Source organism: Monodelphis domestica, chromosome 5, assembly GCF_027887165.1.
Source record: "Monodelphis domestica isolate mMonDom1 chromosome 5, mMonDom1.pri, whole genome shotgun sequence".
NCBI lineage: Eukaryota > Metazoa > Chordata > Mammalia > Didelphimorphia > Didelphidae > Monodelphis > Monodelphis domestica.
Genome location: NC_077231.1, coordinates 101,137,547 through 101,156,652, shown reverse-complemented (window position 1 = coordinate 101,156,652; position 19,106 = coordinate 101,137,547). Strand labels below are relative to the sequence as shown.

General features: G+C 50.0%; 1 protein-coding gene across 1 annotated transcript; it reads right to left on the bottom strand.

Moving 5' to 3' along the window:
• Nucleotides 1-403: 403 nt before the first annotated feature.
• GCAT (glycine C-acetyltransferase) lies at nucleotides 404-16,825 on the bottom strand. Its single transcript, XM_001381522.4, has 9 exons — nucleotides 16,487-16,825; nucleotides 9,709-9,839; nucleotides 7,161-7,262; nucleotides 6,034-6,180; nucleotides 4,399-4,553; nucleotides 3,514-3,596; nucleotides 2,921-3,092; nucleotides 1,029-1,150; nucleotides 404-776 (listed from the first exon to the last, which is right to left on the bottom strand). Exons 1-9 carry the CDS (start codon nucleotides 16,692-16,694, stop codon nucleotides 625-627), a joined length of 1,272 nt encoding a protein of 423 aa, XP_001381559.2. The 5' UTR covers nucleotides 16,695-16,825; the 3' UTR covers nucleotides 404-624.
• Between the last annotated feature and the right edge of the window lie 2,281 nt (nucleotides 16,826-19,106).

Genomic DNA, 19,106 nt, shown 5'->3' with positions numbered 1-19,106 from the left:
GACCAGTGCTTATGGGCTCTCCCCACCCGGGGAACTGGGGCTCCGCTCCCACAGCCCATTCCCAGGCCCCCACTGCCCACCCACAAAGTGAAGGGGCTTCAGAACCCCCCCCCCCCCAATACTGATTTCTCCCTAATAATCTCTCCCAAAGGGTAGTCGACCTCCTTTTGGGTGAAACAAAGGTCCATCCAGGGACTGCAGGGAACTCACTACTTCAAGAGACAATCCAGGGGGCTCGGTGGATGGAGAGCCAGGCCTGGAGATGGGAGGTTCTGGGTTCAAACCTGGCCTCAGACACTTCCCAGCTGTGTGACCCTGGGAAAGTCACTTGACCCCCATTGCCTAGCCCTTACCATCCATTGTAAGACAGAAAGTAGTAGGGATTTTTTAAAGAGACAATCCATTCCATTTTTGGACAGCTATAATTATTAGATGTGACCTCAGGGCTTCAACCCAGCTAGGAAATACAAAATGTAAAAAATCAAGTATTCAATTTTCAGGCACTTGGTTTGATGGGCACAGCTGGCTGGTGTGCTTTCTCCTCCATCCGCTGGAGGGCGGGCTCTGGGGAGAAGCCCAGCCTTTCCCCTGACCGCTAGGAACACTGGTTTCCCGGGAAGGCCCTCATGGGATCGCCCCATGCTGCTTTCCCACCTCCACAAAGGCCTTCACACAGCGCTCAATGTCCTCCTCACTGTGAACGGCTGAGATCTGAACTCGGATCCGCGCCTTTCCCTTGGGCACCACAGGGTAGCTGAAGCCGATGACGTAGATGCCTGGTGGGGACCCATCCCCGACTGTCAAAGATGCGAGCTCCTCCCCAGACCCCAAGCTCTCATCTTACAGAGGGGACACTGAGGCTGGCGAGAGGGGCCAGAGGGAAGCAAGCGGGGGCAGATGAGCAAGTCCCCTCAGCCCTCCGGGGGCCCTGGTCTTAGGGGAAACTGAGGTCTGGGTTGGGAGGAGGGGGAGTGGGTCTGGGGCTTGGGGCAGAGCTTTGAGGCGCCTCCACCAGCCCCTAGAGTTACCTCTCTTCAGCATGTCCTCCGCCATGACGGATGCCAAGCGGGCGTCTCCCAACATCACCGGGCAGATGGGGTGCTCCCTGCCCGAGATCGTGAAGCCAGCAGCCTCCATCTGACCACGAAACCTGCCCAGGAGAGGGAGAGAAGCCCACCGGCCCTCAGAAGCTCAGGAGGGGAAGGGGCCGGGGAGAGGGACCAGCCCCCCGTAACATGGATCGTTGGGGCAGCGGGGTGGCTCAGCCTAGAGACGGGAGGTCCTGGGTTCCAGTCTGGCCTCAGACACTTCCCAGCTGGGTGACCCTGGGCAAGTCACCTAACCCCCATGGCCTAGCCCTGACCGCTCTCCTGCCTTGGAGCCAATACACAGGATTGAGTCTGAGGGAAGGCGAGGGTTTAATTTTTTAATGGATCTTGGGTTCAGCCTGTAGGAGGGGATCTGGGGAGGCCAAAGGCGTATTTTAGACATATCGGCCCCCTTGTCAAACGCTCCGTGAGCCCATCGGGGCTGTCCTGGCAGAGGTGCTGGAGCTCCTGTAGATGAGGAACTGAGGACTGCGCTGCGTGGCCGGCACGTCCCGGGCAGCCTGCTCTGGGTGGCAGCCGGCCCAGCGCGCTTCTGCAGACATCGGGGACTCTAGCCGTGCTGGGCACACCGGCCGCCCCTTCCTAGCGTGGGGACTCGCTCCATTCCCACCCTCCCTCCCGCAAAGGTGCTGTGAGAGTGAAGAGTCGGGCAGGGCTTCTCCGCACACTAATAAAAGTCCTGCTTGTGGGGGGAGGGAACAGTCCCAAAGAGTGACTTGTCCAAGGTCATACAACTAGTAAGACTCTGAGGTTGGATTTGAACGCAGACCTTCCTGACTCCAGGCTTGGCTCTCTGCCCACTGTGCCACCTAGCCGCCCTATCAAATTGACAGATGATTTAAAGCCAGCAGCCGGGTCTAACATGTTAGATGATAGAGAAAAGCCAAGGATGGGCTGTTTTATCATGTAAAGGTCTAAAATTGGGCTTGAAAAACCCAAACTGCAAGGACAAGAGGAGGGCAGATGGAACTACACAACAGGTCCTGTAAAGATCATCTAGGGGTCTCAGTGAACTGCAAGCTCCATATAAGTCTCCATGTGACATGACATCCCAATGAATTGATGCCATTTGTTTTTTAAACCCTTCCCTTCTGCCTTAGAATCAATGCCGTGTATTGGCTCCAAGGCAGAAGAGTGGGAAGGGCTAGGCAATGAGGGTTAAGTGACTTGCCCAGGGTCACCCAGCTGGGAAGTGTCTGAGGCCAGATTTGAACCCAGGACCTCCTCTCCAAGCTTGATTCTCGATCCACTGGGCCACCAAGTTGCCCCTAACCCGTACAGCCCCCAAGCACATTTGAAGTACTGGAATCTGTTCTGGAGGCTACATTTTGGGAAGGACGTTGCTACGCATGAGGGCTTCTGGGGGAAGGTGGCCAGATCCAGCCCTAACAAGGCTAGTCAAAGGACCTGGGCTTTAGTCTAGCGATCCCCAGAGCTTGTGGGGCATCATGGGGAGGAGGGTTTGGACTTGGTCTGTTTGGCCCAGAGGACGGGACCAGAAGCCCTGCGGGGCTGGGGATGCAGAGAGGGGATGCTTGGGCATTTCTGAGAGCTGCAGGCACAGGAGGGATGCCCGGGGGGCATTAGAGGGCTGGGGCCCGACAATGAAGGCCACAGCAAGACATGATGGCAGGTGTTGGGAGACAGCAGGAAAAATCAGCCCACAGAAAAGCACGGCAACGTGGGTGACCGAAAGCATCGCTCGGATGGCCCAGGGACAAGGGCGGGCCAGGAGAGAGCAGATGCTGGGCACGGGGAGGGGACTTGGGGTGCAATCAGAGCTGCCCCTCCCGCCCTCAGCCCAGCCTCACCATCGGGTCTTGGCAGCCATGGACTGGGCGATGGCGTTGCTCTCCATGAGAAGGTCCAAGGCCTTGGACGAGCAGCCCACAATGGCAGGGGGAAGGCTGTTGGAGAAGAGGTAGGGCCTGGACCGCTGCCGGAGCAGAGCGATGAGGTCCCGAGGTCCCGTCGTGTAGCCTCCTGGGAGGAGAAGACCAGGCAGGCGCCGTTATTCTCCTGAGGACAGTCCCAGTTCCCAGCATGTCCCCCCACCAGGCCTCCCCACACACACAGACTTGGGCTCTGCTTGGACTGTGAGAGCCGAATCTGAGCAATATGGTGGAAGCATCAGGGACGCGCAGGATACACCAGTCATTCAGGCTGGGCAGAGGGGCATCGAGCCATGCGCGGAAGGAGGAAGCTCCCCGTCCTGGGAGGTCTTCCGGCAGGCGCTGGCTGCATGGTCCCCAGCCTCCCACACAGGAGGGTCGGGCTTGTAGGAGATGGCAGGTGAGCTGCCCTCCTTGGTCCTTATCTACCCTCGGCCCCTCAGGCTGGGCAGGAGAGGAGAGAGGAGGGCTGGAGGCGGGCAAAGGGGAATGGGGGGGGCGCCTCAGACAACCTGAAGCCCCCCCTAAGGCTTTTCCCAGGGTGGAGTTGATGATGGTGACTTGGTCCATGACTCCCAGCAGCTCATCGGTGCCCCTGCAAGGGAATGGTGCCTGCTCGTTACCCGGCCGGCGATACGGGAGCCTCCCTGCCCCTGCGTCCGAGTAAGGGGGTACAGAGAGCCCTGCTAGGCACAGCCTCCCCTTCCCTTCCTCGGCCCCCAGGCCTCTCCCCCAGCCCAGCTGCCTGAGCCTCTGGAGATGGCAGGGAGACATCCTCTCGCTACATGGTAAGCACACCTACTCCTCCACGACCATCACCAGCTGGATATCCCTCTGGGTCCAGGCCATGAAGTCCGACACACCAAAGGGGGAAAGGAGGAAACCTTGGGCTCCAGCCCAGAGGTGCCACTAACTTGGCTGTGTGTGCGCTTTGGGAAGTCAATGGCCCTGAATCTCCGTGTCCACTAAGGTCTGCACTTCTGGAAGTCCAGGGGTCTCTTGGTGCCCCCTGCCTGGGCTGAGTGAGTGTGCAGGAGGCTGGGACCTCCACTTTTGTGGAAGCAGCAGCCAGGGGCAGGGGCTCATGCGAGGAAGCCAGGCCAATGAGCTGAGGAGTTAGGGGAAGGATAACTAAATCCTCTGGAGGCTTCCTCCAGGACAGAAAGTCCACAATGGCCCCAGAAAGCCACCTGAAGGAGGAAGACTAACAGCATCGAAAACCTGAGGAGAAAGTCCCAGACCAGCCCCAGGAGATGCTTAACTCATGCTGCCTTATCCATGCCTACTTTCTGCCCCAGTTTCCCCCTCGGAAGGCTGCCCTACTGGGGCTGCAAGAAAAGGAAGGGCAGCCTTTCTGACCAAGAGGTGAAGACCAGGAGGATGAATTGTTGTCTCACCGTCCAGTTGGTCCAAGGAAGCCCGTGGCATGACACTCGTCTACAAAGACCAGAGCATGGTATTTCTGGGCCAGCTGGCAGATCTCCCGAAGAGGGGCAATGTCACCATCCATGGAGAAGGCCCCATCTGTGGCCACCAGCCTCAGCCGATGTTTCTGCAGGGAGACAAGGGTAGGAGCTGGGCTTGGGAAGCTCCCCAACTTCTGTTCCCAGGTCCCCCCTTTGGAACCTGAGGGTGCACACCTCCATGCCAGTCAGGGCTGGGAGAGCACAGTGTAACAGTTGGCAAAGAGCTACACATGAGCCCAGTAAAGGAGGAAGCCTGGTCAGCCAGAAAGAACCAAGAGCAAAAGGAAGATAGGCCCAGTGAACACTGAACCCTAGGGCAGGCCTTCAGAGTGCTGGGAGGGATTCTCCATGGAGGACACAGAGGTCCAGGAGCAAGAATCACCCAGAACAAGAGCATATGCCCAGGATGCCACCTGTTGTTGTATAATTGAAAATCTGTTACTCTAAAAAAAGAACTACATTTCCCAGGAGCCCACTGACATCCTGTTGTTACACACTTCCTGTAGACAGGGGATATTAGGCAAGGATGAGAAGGGTCCCACTTCTTTACTTCCTGTCCTGAGTTTGGTGGTGCTAAGACAGGTGTTTGAACTGGCTGATCAGCCATGGGCATGTGGTCTTTATTTTGTAGCTTTTTTATTCCTTGATTTCTAATGATCATTAATAAAACTCCTAAAATAGAAATTTTTTTATTATTGAGATTTAATTTTAAATTTTACACTGTAGAGTCATCCCAAGGCCCCATCCATGGCATCAGAGACCTTGACACAAAGAGAACAGTAGATACTGATGTTACTACCCCAGGATTTGGAGTTGGGGAAGAACTATGCACCTCCAAGCAGGGGGAGGTCATGGGGCTCCCTAGCCAGGAAATCTTATTCCTTAGAAGCAATGTAGGGGAAAGTAGACAAAGTACTGAACTTAATAGTCAGAGGAGATCTGGGTTTAAATCCTGACTCAAAAACTTCCTAGCTGATAAGGAATGATGAATTGATGGATATCTATAAGAACTGGAAAGACCTCAATGAACTGATGTGGAGTGAAATAAGCAGACCTCCCTCCCTCCTTCCTTCCTTCCTTCCTTCCTTTTTCCTTCCCACCCCCTTCCTTCCTTCCTCCCTCCTCCCACTCTTTCTCTCTCCTTCCCTCTTTCCTTCCTTCCTTCCTCTTTAAATTGAGGATAAATGAGACAATCACCACTTTACCTCATGAGGCTGTTGGGAGAAAAGGGCTTTGTAAACATTAGTCTGTAGATTTTAAAAATTAATATCCAATATTCCAAGTATTATATTTAATAATATGTACTCATATTTAACTTGAAGCAAAAGGAAACTCAAATCTAGAGAAACAGGGAGAGCTCACCTGGCCTCCCACATGGAGAAAAAAGAGAGTGAAGGAGGAGCTACAAAAATTTATATACAACAACGCAAGAATGCATATAAACAGAAAGGGAAAAGGATTCTTGGGACAAGAAAAGAATTCTGGGAGATGGAGTCCAAGCGTTCAAGATTTCCACTTATACAAGCCACAAGGAACATCTGAGCAGTAATATTTGCCTTTCCTTACCTGAGCATCCTGCAGCTTGGCCTCCAGATCCACCATGTCCATGTGGCGATAGCGGTACTTGTTGGCCTTGCAGAGGCGGATGCCATCGATGATGGAGGCATGGTTGAGCTCATCAGAAAGCACTGCATCCTCTGAAGTCAGTAAGGCCTGTCCAGAGCAGTAGGGTTATGGTGGCAGAGACTAGCCACCCTCCAATGCTGTCAATCCTGGCGTGCTCTGGGTTCTTCTGATGGATCTGGACCACCTTGGCCTGACCAGGGTCCTGTCCCCTCCCCCTACTGCCTCCTAACTCAGGGACTTCTCCTTAGAAGAACTCCAGAATGACTAGGCTGGGGTCCTCAGGGCTCCCTCCCCGGCACCCAGGCTCTCTGTACAGCTGTATCCCCCACTGACTCATTGAATCTTGGAGGAAGCAGGGCCTGTTGTCTTTTCTCTCTCTTTCCTCTTCATCATCGCTCAGGATTTTTTAATGACTCATCTGTGGTCCCACAGCTACTGACTTTCACAAATGGGATGTGAGCCCGAGGCCAGGAGCAGGTCAGCTGTTATACCTGTCTCTTCTACCATATGTAACGTTATCCATCCTTTATATTTCTCTCTCATTTTTACTGACATCTTTTTTATTTTATTTATTTATTTATTTTTATTTTAAACCCTTACCTTCCCTCTTGGAGTCAATACTGTGTATTGGCTCCAAGGCAGAAGAGTGGTGAGGGCTAGGCAATGGGGGTCAAGTGACTTGCCCAGGGTCACACAGCTAGGAAGTGCCTGAGGCCAGATTTGAACCTAGGACCTCCTGTCTCTAGGCCTGGCTCTCAATCCACTGAGCTACCCAGCTGCCCCCTTACTGACATCTTTTGCTTGTCATTTGTGGGGGTTGGACAGGGCTCGGATTTGAATTTTCCTATTGGCACCCTTCCTTCAGGGTGCAGCATCGGACTCTGGCATTAAAGATGTTCTAGGCATGTGCCGACTTTGTTGAGGACTGGGCCCAAGGTCTTGCTGCACATGGAACCCCAAACAAGGCCTGCCCAGGGTTCCCTGCCCATTCTTACTTTGGGTCCCTAGAACCAGGCAGATGTCAGCCACTAAAGGCCCTGGGGTGAGCCAGGACAAAGCTCTCCTACCTCAAACAGTCCAGCATTCGCATCAAAGCAGTTTGGGTAGAGTATGGCGTCCTCCCTCTGGTGGAAGCTGGCGATCTTCTCCTCCAGGGCTTTGTGGATGCTCTGGATGTATAGGAGATACAGGGATGGGAGAGGTTAATGCAAGAGAAGAATGGGGGCTCGGGGCAGTCTCTGCCAACTGCCACCCAGTCACATTAGAGGCCCTGAGCATCATCTGACCACTTTCAGCAGAACCAAACAGGAGGACTAGAATGTAAGCACCCTGAGGGCAGGAATAATCCTTGTCTTCTTAGTCCCCAAACCTAGTACCAGGCGCTCAATCTAGGCTTGTGGAGCTGAAGAAAATTGACCAGGATGCAAAATAGTAAAGTCAAGCACGTTTGTCTTCAGTTTCCCCTCCCCTCCTGTTTAAAAAAAATAAAATAAAAAGAGAGAGGAGGGAAGGGAATGTACCCCCCAAAGGGAGGTTTGGACCCTGAGGTATGAAGAGAGGGGGAAAGAAAGGAGAACTCCCTACTCCAGAAAAAGCGGGGATTAATTATTAATAATAATTTTTCTTTAGTGCCAGCCTCTATCACACTCCCCAAAGTTACATCTACCTCTTGGGGGGCCAACAGCCCTCAAGATCCCCAACTCTCTCCTCCAACAGAAGGAATCTGACCATCTTATCATACTCAAGGGTCAAGGGGAAGTCCAGGGAAAAAAAGAATTGTATTCTAAAAGTGAAGCTTGGGGCAGCTGGGTGGCTGGGTGGATTGAGAGCCAGGCCCAGAGATGGGAGGTCCTGGGTTCAAATCTGGCCTCAGACACTTCCTGTGACCCTGGGCAAGTCACTTGACCCCCATTGCCTAGCCCTCACCACTCTTCTGCCTTGGAACCAATACCCAGTAATGATTCTAAGATGGAAGGTGAGGGTTTTAGTCATGGAAAAAGACAAGCTTGGCTGTCACCAAGCCATAGAGCTAGAGAATGAAGGCTGGGGCTGAGAGGTACCCAGAGCTTAGTTCAAATCTTAGTCTAATTTCCTCCACAGGGCCAAAGTTTGGATGACAGGATGATCTTCTTAGAGCAGGGACTGTCAGAGGAGGGGCTGAAGAATAGGGATTGTCAGAGCTGGGAAGACTAGTAGAAGTACTCTAATCCAACCCCCTTTTAACAGAGAAGGAAACTGAGGCCCAAAGAGTTGAAATGAGTTGCCCAAGGTCATACAAACTAGTGGAAGGGCCAGGACAAGAACCCAGGCCTCACAGCTCCCAGTGGAGGGCTTCTTCCATGATTTGAAACCCCAATTCCATCAGTATCATACTTTCTCTCCACAATACAAAGTGCAACTGGCCTACAAGTTACTTTGTTTTTTAGTTGCTGCCTCCTCTAGTCAAGAGTCTCTGCCCTTGGGTTGGCTGGTTCTGAGCTGTATCTCCAGCCTGTATGTGCCTGAAGTCCCTCAGCTGGCTAAGGCCTGCCATGGTCTCCAGTGGGCAGGTACAGCCCTTAAGAACCTGGATTCCCCTCCCATCACCATGGGGTCCTGGGGCAAGAATTCCAAGACAACTCCAAGACACAAGGGACTTCGGAGGTTATCCAGGGCCAAGAAGGTCCTAGATGTCAATCTGGAAGGGCCCTTGGAAGCCCTGGAATACAACCCTCTCATTTTACAGATAAACAAACTGAGGCCTGTTGAGGTCTGAAGTCACACGGGTGGAGCAGAGAATGACATTTCACAGTGAATGTTCCAGAGACCTCTTTTTCTTTTAACCCTCACCTTCCATCTTAGAATCAATACTGTGTATCGGTAAGGAGAGTGGTAAGCTCTAGACAGTGGGGTTAAGTGACTTGCCCAGGGTCACACAGCTAAGATGTGTCTAAGGCCAGATCTCTCTCACTCTCTTTAACTTTTAAGGGCCTTCAAAACAGCTCCCCGCCTCACTGAACGGTGACTTCCCCTCCTGCTCTCTGCCATCCAGCAATGCTGGCCTCTCCCCATTCCTCACCCCCATTATGGTGTCTGGGAATGTCCGTCCTCACTTTGGCTCCACAGAATCTCCCTCTTCCCTAAGACACAGCTCAAGCCCCATCTTCTGCCATCAACTGTGGATGGCCACCTACCCAAGCTGCCCCAGACTCAACTCCTTTGAGTTGATTCTGCATATAGTATCCATGTCCATGCTGTCTCCCCCGTTAGTATGTAAGCTGTTTGTGAGTAGAGATTGTTTGTTTCTCTATTTCCCCAGCACTGAGCAAGGTAGCTGGCACACAGAAGGTCCTAAATAAATACCAGATTGATTTCCCATCTATTTGGCACTGCCACAGTCCTCTAAGACAAGAAGGAGCCATGGAAGGTCCTGATCCCCATTTTATAGATGAGGACACAATCTGAGAGACTGCGATTTGTTAGAGGTCACACTGCCAGTCAGTAGCAGAGCCAGGTCTTCCCTGCACCACCATGGAGCTGTCCAGCATCCTCTAATGGGCCCTGGAAGTCTGGGCTGTGGGACACAGCGGCTGGGGCAGAGGGGCTTCCCTTTGCCATTTTCCAACCTCCTCATACCTGTGTTCCACAGATGAATCGGACAGAGCTGAGGCCTGCTCCAAACTGCTCCAGGGCCTTCACACCGGCTTGGATCACTTCTGGGTGACTGGAAAGGCCCAGGTAGTTGTTGGCACAAAAATTAAGGATCTCTAGCGGAAGAGAAGAGGTAATCGACACATGGCAGTGGATGTCCATAGCTCCCTAGTGTTCAATAAATCCAAAGATCCAAGCTTTGGGGGGAAGAACTCATTATTTGACAAAAACTGCTGGGAAAACTTGGGAAGCATTTGGCAGAGATTAGTCATGGACCCACATCTCACACCATACACCAAGATAAAGTCAAAGCTACTTGATCTAGAAATAAAGGGTAGCACCATCAACAAATCTAAGGAATGTGGAAAGTTTACCTGACAGTCTTATGGATAAGGAAAGAATTTATGACCAAACAAGACATAGAGAACATGATGAAAAATGAAATAGATAATTTGGATTGCTTTAAATTAAATAAATAAAGCCAATGTAGCCAAATTTAGAAGGGAAACAACAAATTTGGAAAAAAAATTATAACAAGTATCTTTGCCCAAAGCCTTCTTTCTCAACTGATGAAACAGTTGATTTCTATAAGAACTGGAAGGACCTACATGAACTGATATGGAGTAAAATAAGCAGAAAAAGGGGGCAGCTGAGTGGCTCAGTGGATTGAGAACCAGGCCTAGAGAAGAGAAGTCCTGGGTGCAAATCTAGCCTCAAACACTTCCTGGGCAAATCACTTAACCCCCATTGCCTAGCCCTTACTACTCTTCTACCTTAGAACCAAAACACAGAATTGATTCTGAGATGGATGGTAAGGGTTTCAGGAAAAAAAAAAGGCATAACAAGGAGAATATTATACATAGTAACTGAAACATTTGGGACTATCAAATGTAATGGACTTTGCTCCTAAACAGCAATACAATTATCCAGGACAATTCTGAAGGACTTATGGAAAAAAATGCTATCCACCTCTAAAAAAAGAACTGTGGGAGTAGAAACCCAGAAGAAAACATATGTTTTATCACGTGGTTATTTGGATATATGATTTGGGGTTTTGGTTGTAAAAGATTACTCTATTATGAAAATGAATAATATAGAAAATATGAATTACTTGTCAACTATGTGAGTGGGGAGGGAAGAGGAGAGGGAAAGAACATGAATCATGTAACCATGGAAAACTTATATGTAGATTTGTTACTGGAATAAAATAAAGGAAAATTTAAAAAAGCATCATTTCTCAAATATATAGAGAATTGAGTCAAATTTATAAGAATACAAAGCATTTCCCAAATGTAAGTGGTCAAAGGATATAAACAGGCAGTTCCCAGAGGAAAAAATTAAAATGATCCATAGTCATATGAAAAAATGCTCCAGATCACTATTGATTAGAGAAATATAAATTAAAACAACTCTGAGACACCACCTCACCCCTACCAGTTTGGCTACCATGGCCAAAAAGGGAAATACTACATGTTGGAGAGGATATAGGAAAGTTGGGATACGGTACACTGTGAACTGATCCAACCATTCTGGAGAGCAATATGGAACCAGGCTAAAGGGTCACAAAGCTATGTATACATACCCTTTGTCCCAGCAATACCACTACTGGGTCTGTATCCCATTAGAGATAAGGGAAAAGGACCTACCCTCACCAACATATTTTTAGCAGCTCTTTGTTTGTTTGTTTATTTAATTAACTTAGAATATTTTTCCATGGTTCCATGAATCACGTTCTTTCCCTCCTCTCCTGTAGCTACCGAGCAATTCCTCTGGGTTTTACATGTGTCCTTGATCAAGACTTATTTCCATATTATTGATATTTGCACTAGGGTGATCACTTAGATTCTGCATCCTCAATCATATCCCCATTGAACCATGTGATGAGGCAATTGTTTTTCTTCTGTGTTTCTACTCCCACAGATCTTCCTTTGGATGTGGTTAGCATTTTTCTCATGAGTCCCTCAGAATTGTCCTGGATCATCGCATTGCTGTTTAGCAGCTCTTTTTGTGATGGCAAAGAATTGGAAACTGAGAGGATGTCCATCTCTTGTGGATTGGATGAACAAGTTGTGGTATGTGGCTGTAATGGAAAACTATTGTGTCATAAGGAATGATGAACAGAGTTGAGTTCAAAAAAGGACTTATATGAACTGATACAAAGTAAAATGGGCAGAAGCAGAAGAACAATGTATACAGTAACAGAAATATTATACAATGGCCAACTCTGAAGGACTAAACCTTTATCAGCAAAGTAAATCTCCAAGATAATCACAAGGGCTTCATGAAGAAAATATTCTCCATAGCCTAAGAAGGAACTGTTGGAGTCTGAGGCAGATCAGAGCACACCATCCCCATCTTCCACTTTGTTTCCTTCATGAGATTTCTATTTTATGGGTGATAGGTGTCTTCTATCATGACATGAGCAATATGGAAATGTGTCTTATATGAAAGGATCGGTATAACCTATATTAGACTATTCACCACTGGTGGGGAGAGGGGAAGAAGGGAATCTGAATTTTAAAATATCAAAAATAATTGTCAAAAATTGTTTCTACATGTAAGTGAACCAAAAGCCTTTTAGCATATATACACATATACTCTCTTCTGTACATATGGGCAGGTCACATGTCCTTCTGCCTCAGCAGCAGTTTCCTAATCGGCAAAGTGAGATAGATCTCTTTCAGGTCTGGGATGAGGGACCTAGACAGACAGACAGAAACAGAGAGAGGAAAAAAAAAACAGAGGGAGACAGAGCAAAAGAGAAGAGTGGAAAAAAAATAAGATGGGAGGGAAGGAGAAAGGGAGACAGAGGGAAGGGGGGAGAGAGAGAAAGATAGGGAGGGAGAAAGACAAGAGAGGGACAGAGAGAGGAGGAGGAAGAGAAAAATGGACAGCTTGGAAAAGGGAAGAGTAGAGAAAAACAAGGAAATTGGGAGGGAGAGAAAGAGACAGAGAGAAGGGGAGAGGGGGAGTAGGGAGAGGAGGAGAGTGAGGTAAGGAGAAAGACAGAGAGACAGAAATACAGAGAGGGATAGAGAAAGAGAGAGAGAGAGAGAGAGAGAGAGAGAGAGAGAGAGAGAGAGAGAGAGAGAGAGAGAGAGAGAGAGAGAGAGAGAGAGAGAGAGAAACAGGAGCAGCCAGGAGGGGATTAAGAACAGAAAGGCAGCCAAAGTCAATAGCAGTTTCTGAGGCCCCGGGATGAGGAGTGAGCAAGGGTGTTCTGGAATGATGGTAATCCACTATGGGGCTAGAACGGAGGCTTCCCTCACTCACTAGCCCTATTGCCTATCCAATGTTCTGGCCAACGTCTCAGTCCATTTTTTCCTAACCAAGTTTAGCCCGGAGGATGTTGAACTCAAATAGAAACAGGGGTCACAACCTGATGTAAGGATTCCTGTAGAGTATATAGGACTTAGAAAAGCACACATTCACATCATCTGTGTTCTGGTATATTTTTTTATCTATTTTGTTAAATATGTCCTCATTTACATTTGAATCTGGTTCCAGCTTCCCTGCTGGGGCTAGTGTTTGCTCTCTCTGCTCTGGCTTCTTGCACTGACTGAGTCCTAATCCACCAAATATACGAATTAGAAGGAACCTCCTTTGTGATGAACTAGTTTCTTCCTTATTTTACAGATGGAGAACCTCTGACTTATGGAATGGAAATGACTTTTTCAAGGTCACATAGGGGCAGGGGTAGGGCAAGTACTAGAAATGGGGTTTGTTCTACTCATCCAGGAAGCTGAGATACATGGTTCTTGAGATTTTTGTGGTTTTGAGTTGGAGCTCTTAGGAGCTGTGTTTGACTCTCAGCTCTGTTAACTTGCTCCCTAGTGGTGATGGGCCAGTCACACAGCAGGGATAAAGCACAAGCCTAGTTCTGATCATGATAATAGCCCCTGAGACTCCAGGGAACTTTCTTGTACCTTGCTTTGATCAGTCTTTGCCAGTGATTGAACTGTCTAACTCTGAACTTTATTTATCTAGGGCTTATTGAGTACCTTTTTATTAAAGATTAGCCATGGGGTTTGGAGAGGTCCACTGATCCAGCTTGCAGAAGGCACATATTACTATAACAGGAGGAAGACTACATACAGTGACTTCAGTGGTGCAAATGGAAACGTAGGAGAAATCATGGGGAGGAAGGAGAGAGCTCCTGTACAGTTGGGGGAATAAGGGAAGGTTTCCTGGAAGTGGCATATGAGATAAAGGAGGGGAGGATTTCAAATATTGGCCATGGAAACGTAGATATGCCAAGGCAAGGGAACAGAACAGATGGTGTGTGCTAAGATACTACTAGGTTTGGGAGGCTTGAGTTAAACTCAGGGACAGGCTTAAGTTTTACAGGCTTACAACATCAGCCTAGGCTGTTGGGAGCAAGGAAGTTGGGATGCAGGCCTGGGGAAGTTTGGGTTAATGGGTTAACTTTGCCCTTAGGAGGATGAATCTGGGCTTAGCCAAGGGACCCTCAAGGCAAGAGAAATATATATATATATATATATATATATATATATATATAATATATAGTCTTTCTCTTGGTTCGGTTCTATCCAACACTTTGTGACCCTATTTGGGGTTTTCTTGCGAAGCTACTAGAGCGGTATTCTTCTCTAGCTTATTTTCCAGATGAGGAAGGAGGACAATAGGATTAAGTGACTTGTCTAAAGTCACACAGCCTTGGAACTTCCTTAACCTGGGTGTTTAAGAATGTGTTTTTAGGGAAAAGACTGCTTTTTTGAAACCCAGGACTCTGAATGATCCAAAGCACAGGACTGGGGCAGCAAAAAAGGTGGGAAGGTAGGAGGGAATGAGGCACATTCTCAGACCCAGAAGCTCAGAAAGGAAGTTTAGGATCACAGGATTTAGGGTGGGAAAGGATCTTAAGAAATCTGGTGGGACCCTTGAAGAAAGCTGGCCTAGTCTGCCTGGTGAACAGGATATTGGAAGGGCTAATGGGAAAGTTATTGCAGGACCCCAGAATCTCAGAGATGGAAGGATCATTGGAGATCAGCTGTCCAATCTCCCATTTTACAGAAGAGATCACAGAAGCCTAGATTAAGCAAGAGACTTGCGCCCACTAAGCAAGAAGGTTTGAGCCCAGGTCCTCTGCGCCCATACCAATGCTCTAACCTATATCATTTAAAGAATCTTGACAACAGGGATTCTTGTCAATCTGCCACTCCTAGCACCAGCCCTTGGAGGGAGATGGTCCCCACTCATCAGACTGCTAGATTCCATTAGATGTTGGGGGAGTGAGTAGCCAAAGTCAGCAGTTTCTGAGGCCTCAGCCTCAGGTGGTGTCTGAGAGCTGTCCCAAGATAAAGATTTCGTCCTTTAGTGGGAATAGAGACCCACCCTCCAAAAAAATCTATTCTCTACTGGTCGCCCTCAAAGCCACTCTAGGTTCCCACCAGCTCATTTCTTACCCAACCTCCATCCCATCTTTCTAGCCTTGACTCACTGAGGCCACCAAGGATTTTGGGGATCACCTAGTTCTACCTCTGGGCCAGGTTCAGAGACCTGCCACAAACCCCACCTACTTTCTCCCCCTCTTTCTCCAGCTGGGGGAGCTGGAGTACATACACCCTTATACTATGCCCCTTTCCCTCTCCTGATGCTCCCTCTCTTTCTCTCTCAGGTTGGTGAGAGTCCCTGAAACTGGCGGATGTCCTCCACTTACAAAGCAGCAGGAATGTATCCTTTCTTTAATCTGTTCCTCTCAAATGAGATGAAGCTGGTCCTGCCATGAGTTACCTCTCAGAAAGGCTCAGCTCCCCTCAGATACTGCAGGCTTAGCCCTGGCTGTCCCCCACAAGAAGTGCACCTCTCAAATTTATGAACCCCCCTTTATGTGATCACAAGCCTTTCTCATTCCAGTATTCTCTCTGCCTTTAGTTCTCCAATTCTGAGAGTTTAGTAACTCTTCTTGCATATGGGTGTGGAAGAATCCAGACCGGCTTGAATTTGCAACGGAATCCTGGGAATTTCCATTCTTCTACCCAGATGACTTTCTTTCCCCCGAGCTCACGGGCTACTCTCTCTAGTGCCAGTTGGCCTTGGTGGGTAGATTAGATTAGAGAAGATTAGAGAGGGCTTCAAATGCTAAGCAGCCCCTCCAGGCAGCAGGAGGCTCCCGAAGGCTCACGGAGAAGGAAAGTGATATAATCAGGATCGGGAATTACAAAGCTAACTCCGCAGCTACGCGTAGGGAGAGTAAGGCAGTTAAGGCATTCCGGTGAAGGCGATCCCCGCCCGGCTGCCTCCCGCCCCCTCTTCTTCCAGCCAGGCATCACAAATTCAGGCCTGGCCCTCCAGGGTGCCCCTGCACCTGACCCCTGCAGCAGCAGCTGCCTCTCCGCCTTCAGCGGGGACAGGCTGGCCACCCCACCCGTGGAATCAGGTTAAATGAACGAGAGCGGCCTCCCTGAGGGATAGTGGTCACAAAGGGGCAGCTGGACGGGGGTGTGTGGACGATCCCTGCCTGTGAGTCACCTTCCCCCACTCCCAAACCGTCCCGGGGTCCAGCTCAACTCCCCGGGATTTTCTTGGGAGGAAAGGGGATAGTGATGGCGCCGATCCTCAAAGGAGGAGCAGGTCCTGGGTTACCTCCCGGAGCTAGACAACCTGCGGTCCTCGGGCGGCTGAGTCCAGGGTGCTCGCCTTGGCGGGGGTAGGCGGGGACTGCGGCCAGGGTAGAGGCAGAAGTAGGAGCCTCCCTCCCAGTCTTCCCCTCCCCTTCAATCCAGCTCCAGACTGGTCTTACCTCCCCCGCTGCCCTCCACGCTAATGTGGGGCCCCTGCTTGGAGGTGATGATTCTCTCGCTCTTCCACGTGCCCGCCCCCCGGATCGTGTCCAGTTGGCTTTCCAGGATTCCCGCGAGCTGAGCCAGTGCCGACTGCTCCCGGCCGGGGGCCACAGGCCGGGCCTGGGCCAGCGCCGAGCTCAGCAGGCGGCGGCACCACATCGCCATCAGTTACACCTGAACTGTACTGAGGCCAGAGCGAGCTCGGGTAGGGACAGCAGGAGGGCTGTGCTCACCGAAGCAGCAGCAGCATCTACAGGATCATGTGTCGGGAGGCAGGGGCCCCGGCGCAACCAATGGGGAAGCTGCGCCCTTTGCAAGCAGGGTTAATTTAAAGGGGCGGAGGAGGGCGGCCCGGATCAGCTCCCGGGAGTCCAACTTGCCCCTTCCTTCCCCGCCCTCCTCGCCCTCCCCGCCCGGTTCCCTACCACGGCTTGGCCCCCACTGCCAGCGGTCACTACCAGCTGAAGCTCTTCCCATCCTTTAAGGCCAATTTTATAGATAAGGAGAACGTGATTTGCTCAAGTCACACAGGTAGGAACAGGAAGCATTTATCGAGAACCTGCTCGGTGTCAGCCAATCGCCAACCTTTTATTGAGAGACTGAGAAGGGAGCTTGGGCTTCCGAGCCAGGAAGGCCCGAGTTCGAGTCTCCCCTCTGACATTTACTGGCAGTAGAACTCTAGGCAAATCACTTAACCCCTCAGTATCTCAAGTAACTCTAAGAATATAAGTTGTAATGATGGTGCCAGCCGGCTTTGATAGAGGGAGTTTCCTCACCTGGGAGTTCTGTAAATCAATGCAATCATAGATCCTGTCCCTGTCCTTTTATTTAAATGACCCAGACTGGGGGCTGTGAAGAGAGAAAAGGGAAACATTTTTCCACTAAAAGAGTTGAGCTCAAAACTGGCTCCTTAACTTCAATCAACAATAAACCAACATTTATTAAGCACCTATTGCAGCTGGGTGCTGGGGATACAAAGACAATAGATAATCTCGACCCTCAAAGAAATCACAGCATCACATATCTAACAAGATAAAAGTATTACTATTAGTATTAAAAAAAAACAAATAAAACCTTTACCTTCTGTTCTATTATCAGTTCAAAATTGGGAGCTAATTGACTTGCCCAGGGTCACACAGCTAGGAAATGTCTTGACTCCAGGTTTGACGCTGTATCCTCTATAGGAAAGACATCTTCCTGAATTCAAATCCAACCTCAGACATTTATTGGCTGGGTGACCCCAGGCAAGTCACTTAACCCCGTTTGCCTCAGTTTCTTCCTCTGTAAAATAAGCTGGAGAAGCAAAGGGCAAACAACTGTAGTATCTTTGTCAAGAGGAAAATGGTATTAAAAGTGCTTTCTCTATTTTGGGAGTGCTCTGCTCTCTGATCTATCTGGACATACTGACCTCAGATACCTATTAGAGTTGTATGCCCCTGGGCAAGCCATTTAGCCTCTATTGCCTCAGTTTCCTCATCTATAAATGAAGATAATAAAACCATCTACCTCCCAGGGTTGTTGTGAGGCTTGGAAGTAATATATAGTATTTGGCATATAATAAGCACTATTAAGATATTGTTTAAAAATGGAGATGGAAGTTACTGAGAAACCAAGCTGGCTCCAAGTGTGTGTATGTGAAAGAGAGGCAGAAGCAGAGAGAGAGAGCAGAGAAGCCGAGGGCATTGAGGGCTCCCAGAGCTGGGGGGCGGGGACAAGAGCATATTGAGTTTGGAGTCAGAAGACTGGCTCACCTCTGTAAGACCTGTCATCTTTGTCCCTTAGCCTCAGTGGGCTTGGCCCCTCATCTGTATAACTCAGGGGTTAGGTTAGGTTCTAGTCTACTTAGTTTAGACTTTAGATGGTCTCTCTAAATCCTAGAAGCGCAAGGAATAACTGAGGCTGCCTTTATCAAGGAGGTGGGACTTGAGCTGGGTCACGAAGGATGGGGAGGGCCTCAAAGGAAGGGGGGGGAACAGGCTCCTGTGGGGCGGTGAATTTTTCCGTGCTCACCTCCCAAATGAGTACATTTTGCCCACTGCAGAAGAGTCCTTGCCCGTTAGACCTCAGCCGGGGGGATGCCCCCCTACCTCCGTCTTGGACCCTCGGAAAAAGAAAGGGTGGGGAAGGCTTCGGAAACCCTAGTAGCACAAACCGCAGGCCAAGGGTAATGCCCCGGGCCCAAGCCGAGTTGGACTCCCAATCTCGGGATGGAGGAGTGGGAACTGGCATGAAGCAACTAGGGCCCCGGCCCCCGCATTCAGGAGGGGCGGGGCCTAGCGTCTTTTACTTATAAGGACCCCGGGTGCTGGCACCCTCACCCCGCCCCCAGCCCCCAACCTCATTCCTATTTTCCTTTCCTTACCGGATGCTCAGCCCCTCCCCATCCTGGCCACGCAGCCCCTGCCTACGAAGCCTGAAGCCTCCGCTCAGTCCCATCCTGCTCCTTCCCCACCCCCGCCCTTTCGGGGCCCAAGACCCCAGATCTCCCCCTTCCCCCATCCAAGACTAAGTGTAGGGCGTCTCCCTCTAAGGTTCCCCCGTTCTACTCCCCCCTCCTACACCTCCCACACCTCTCCT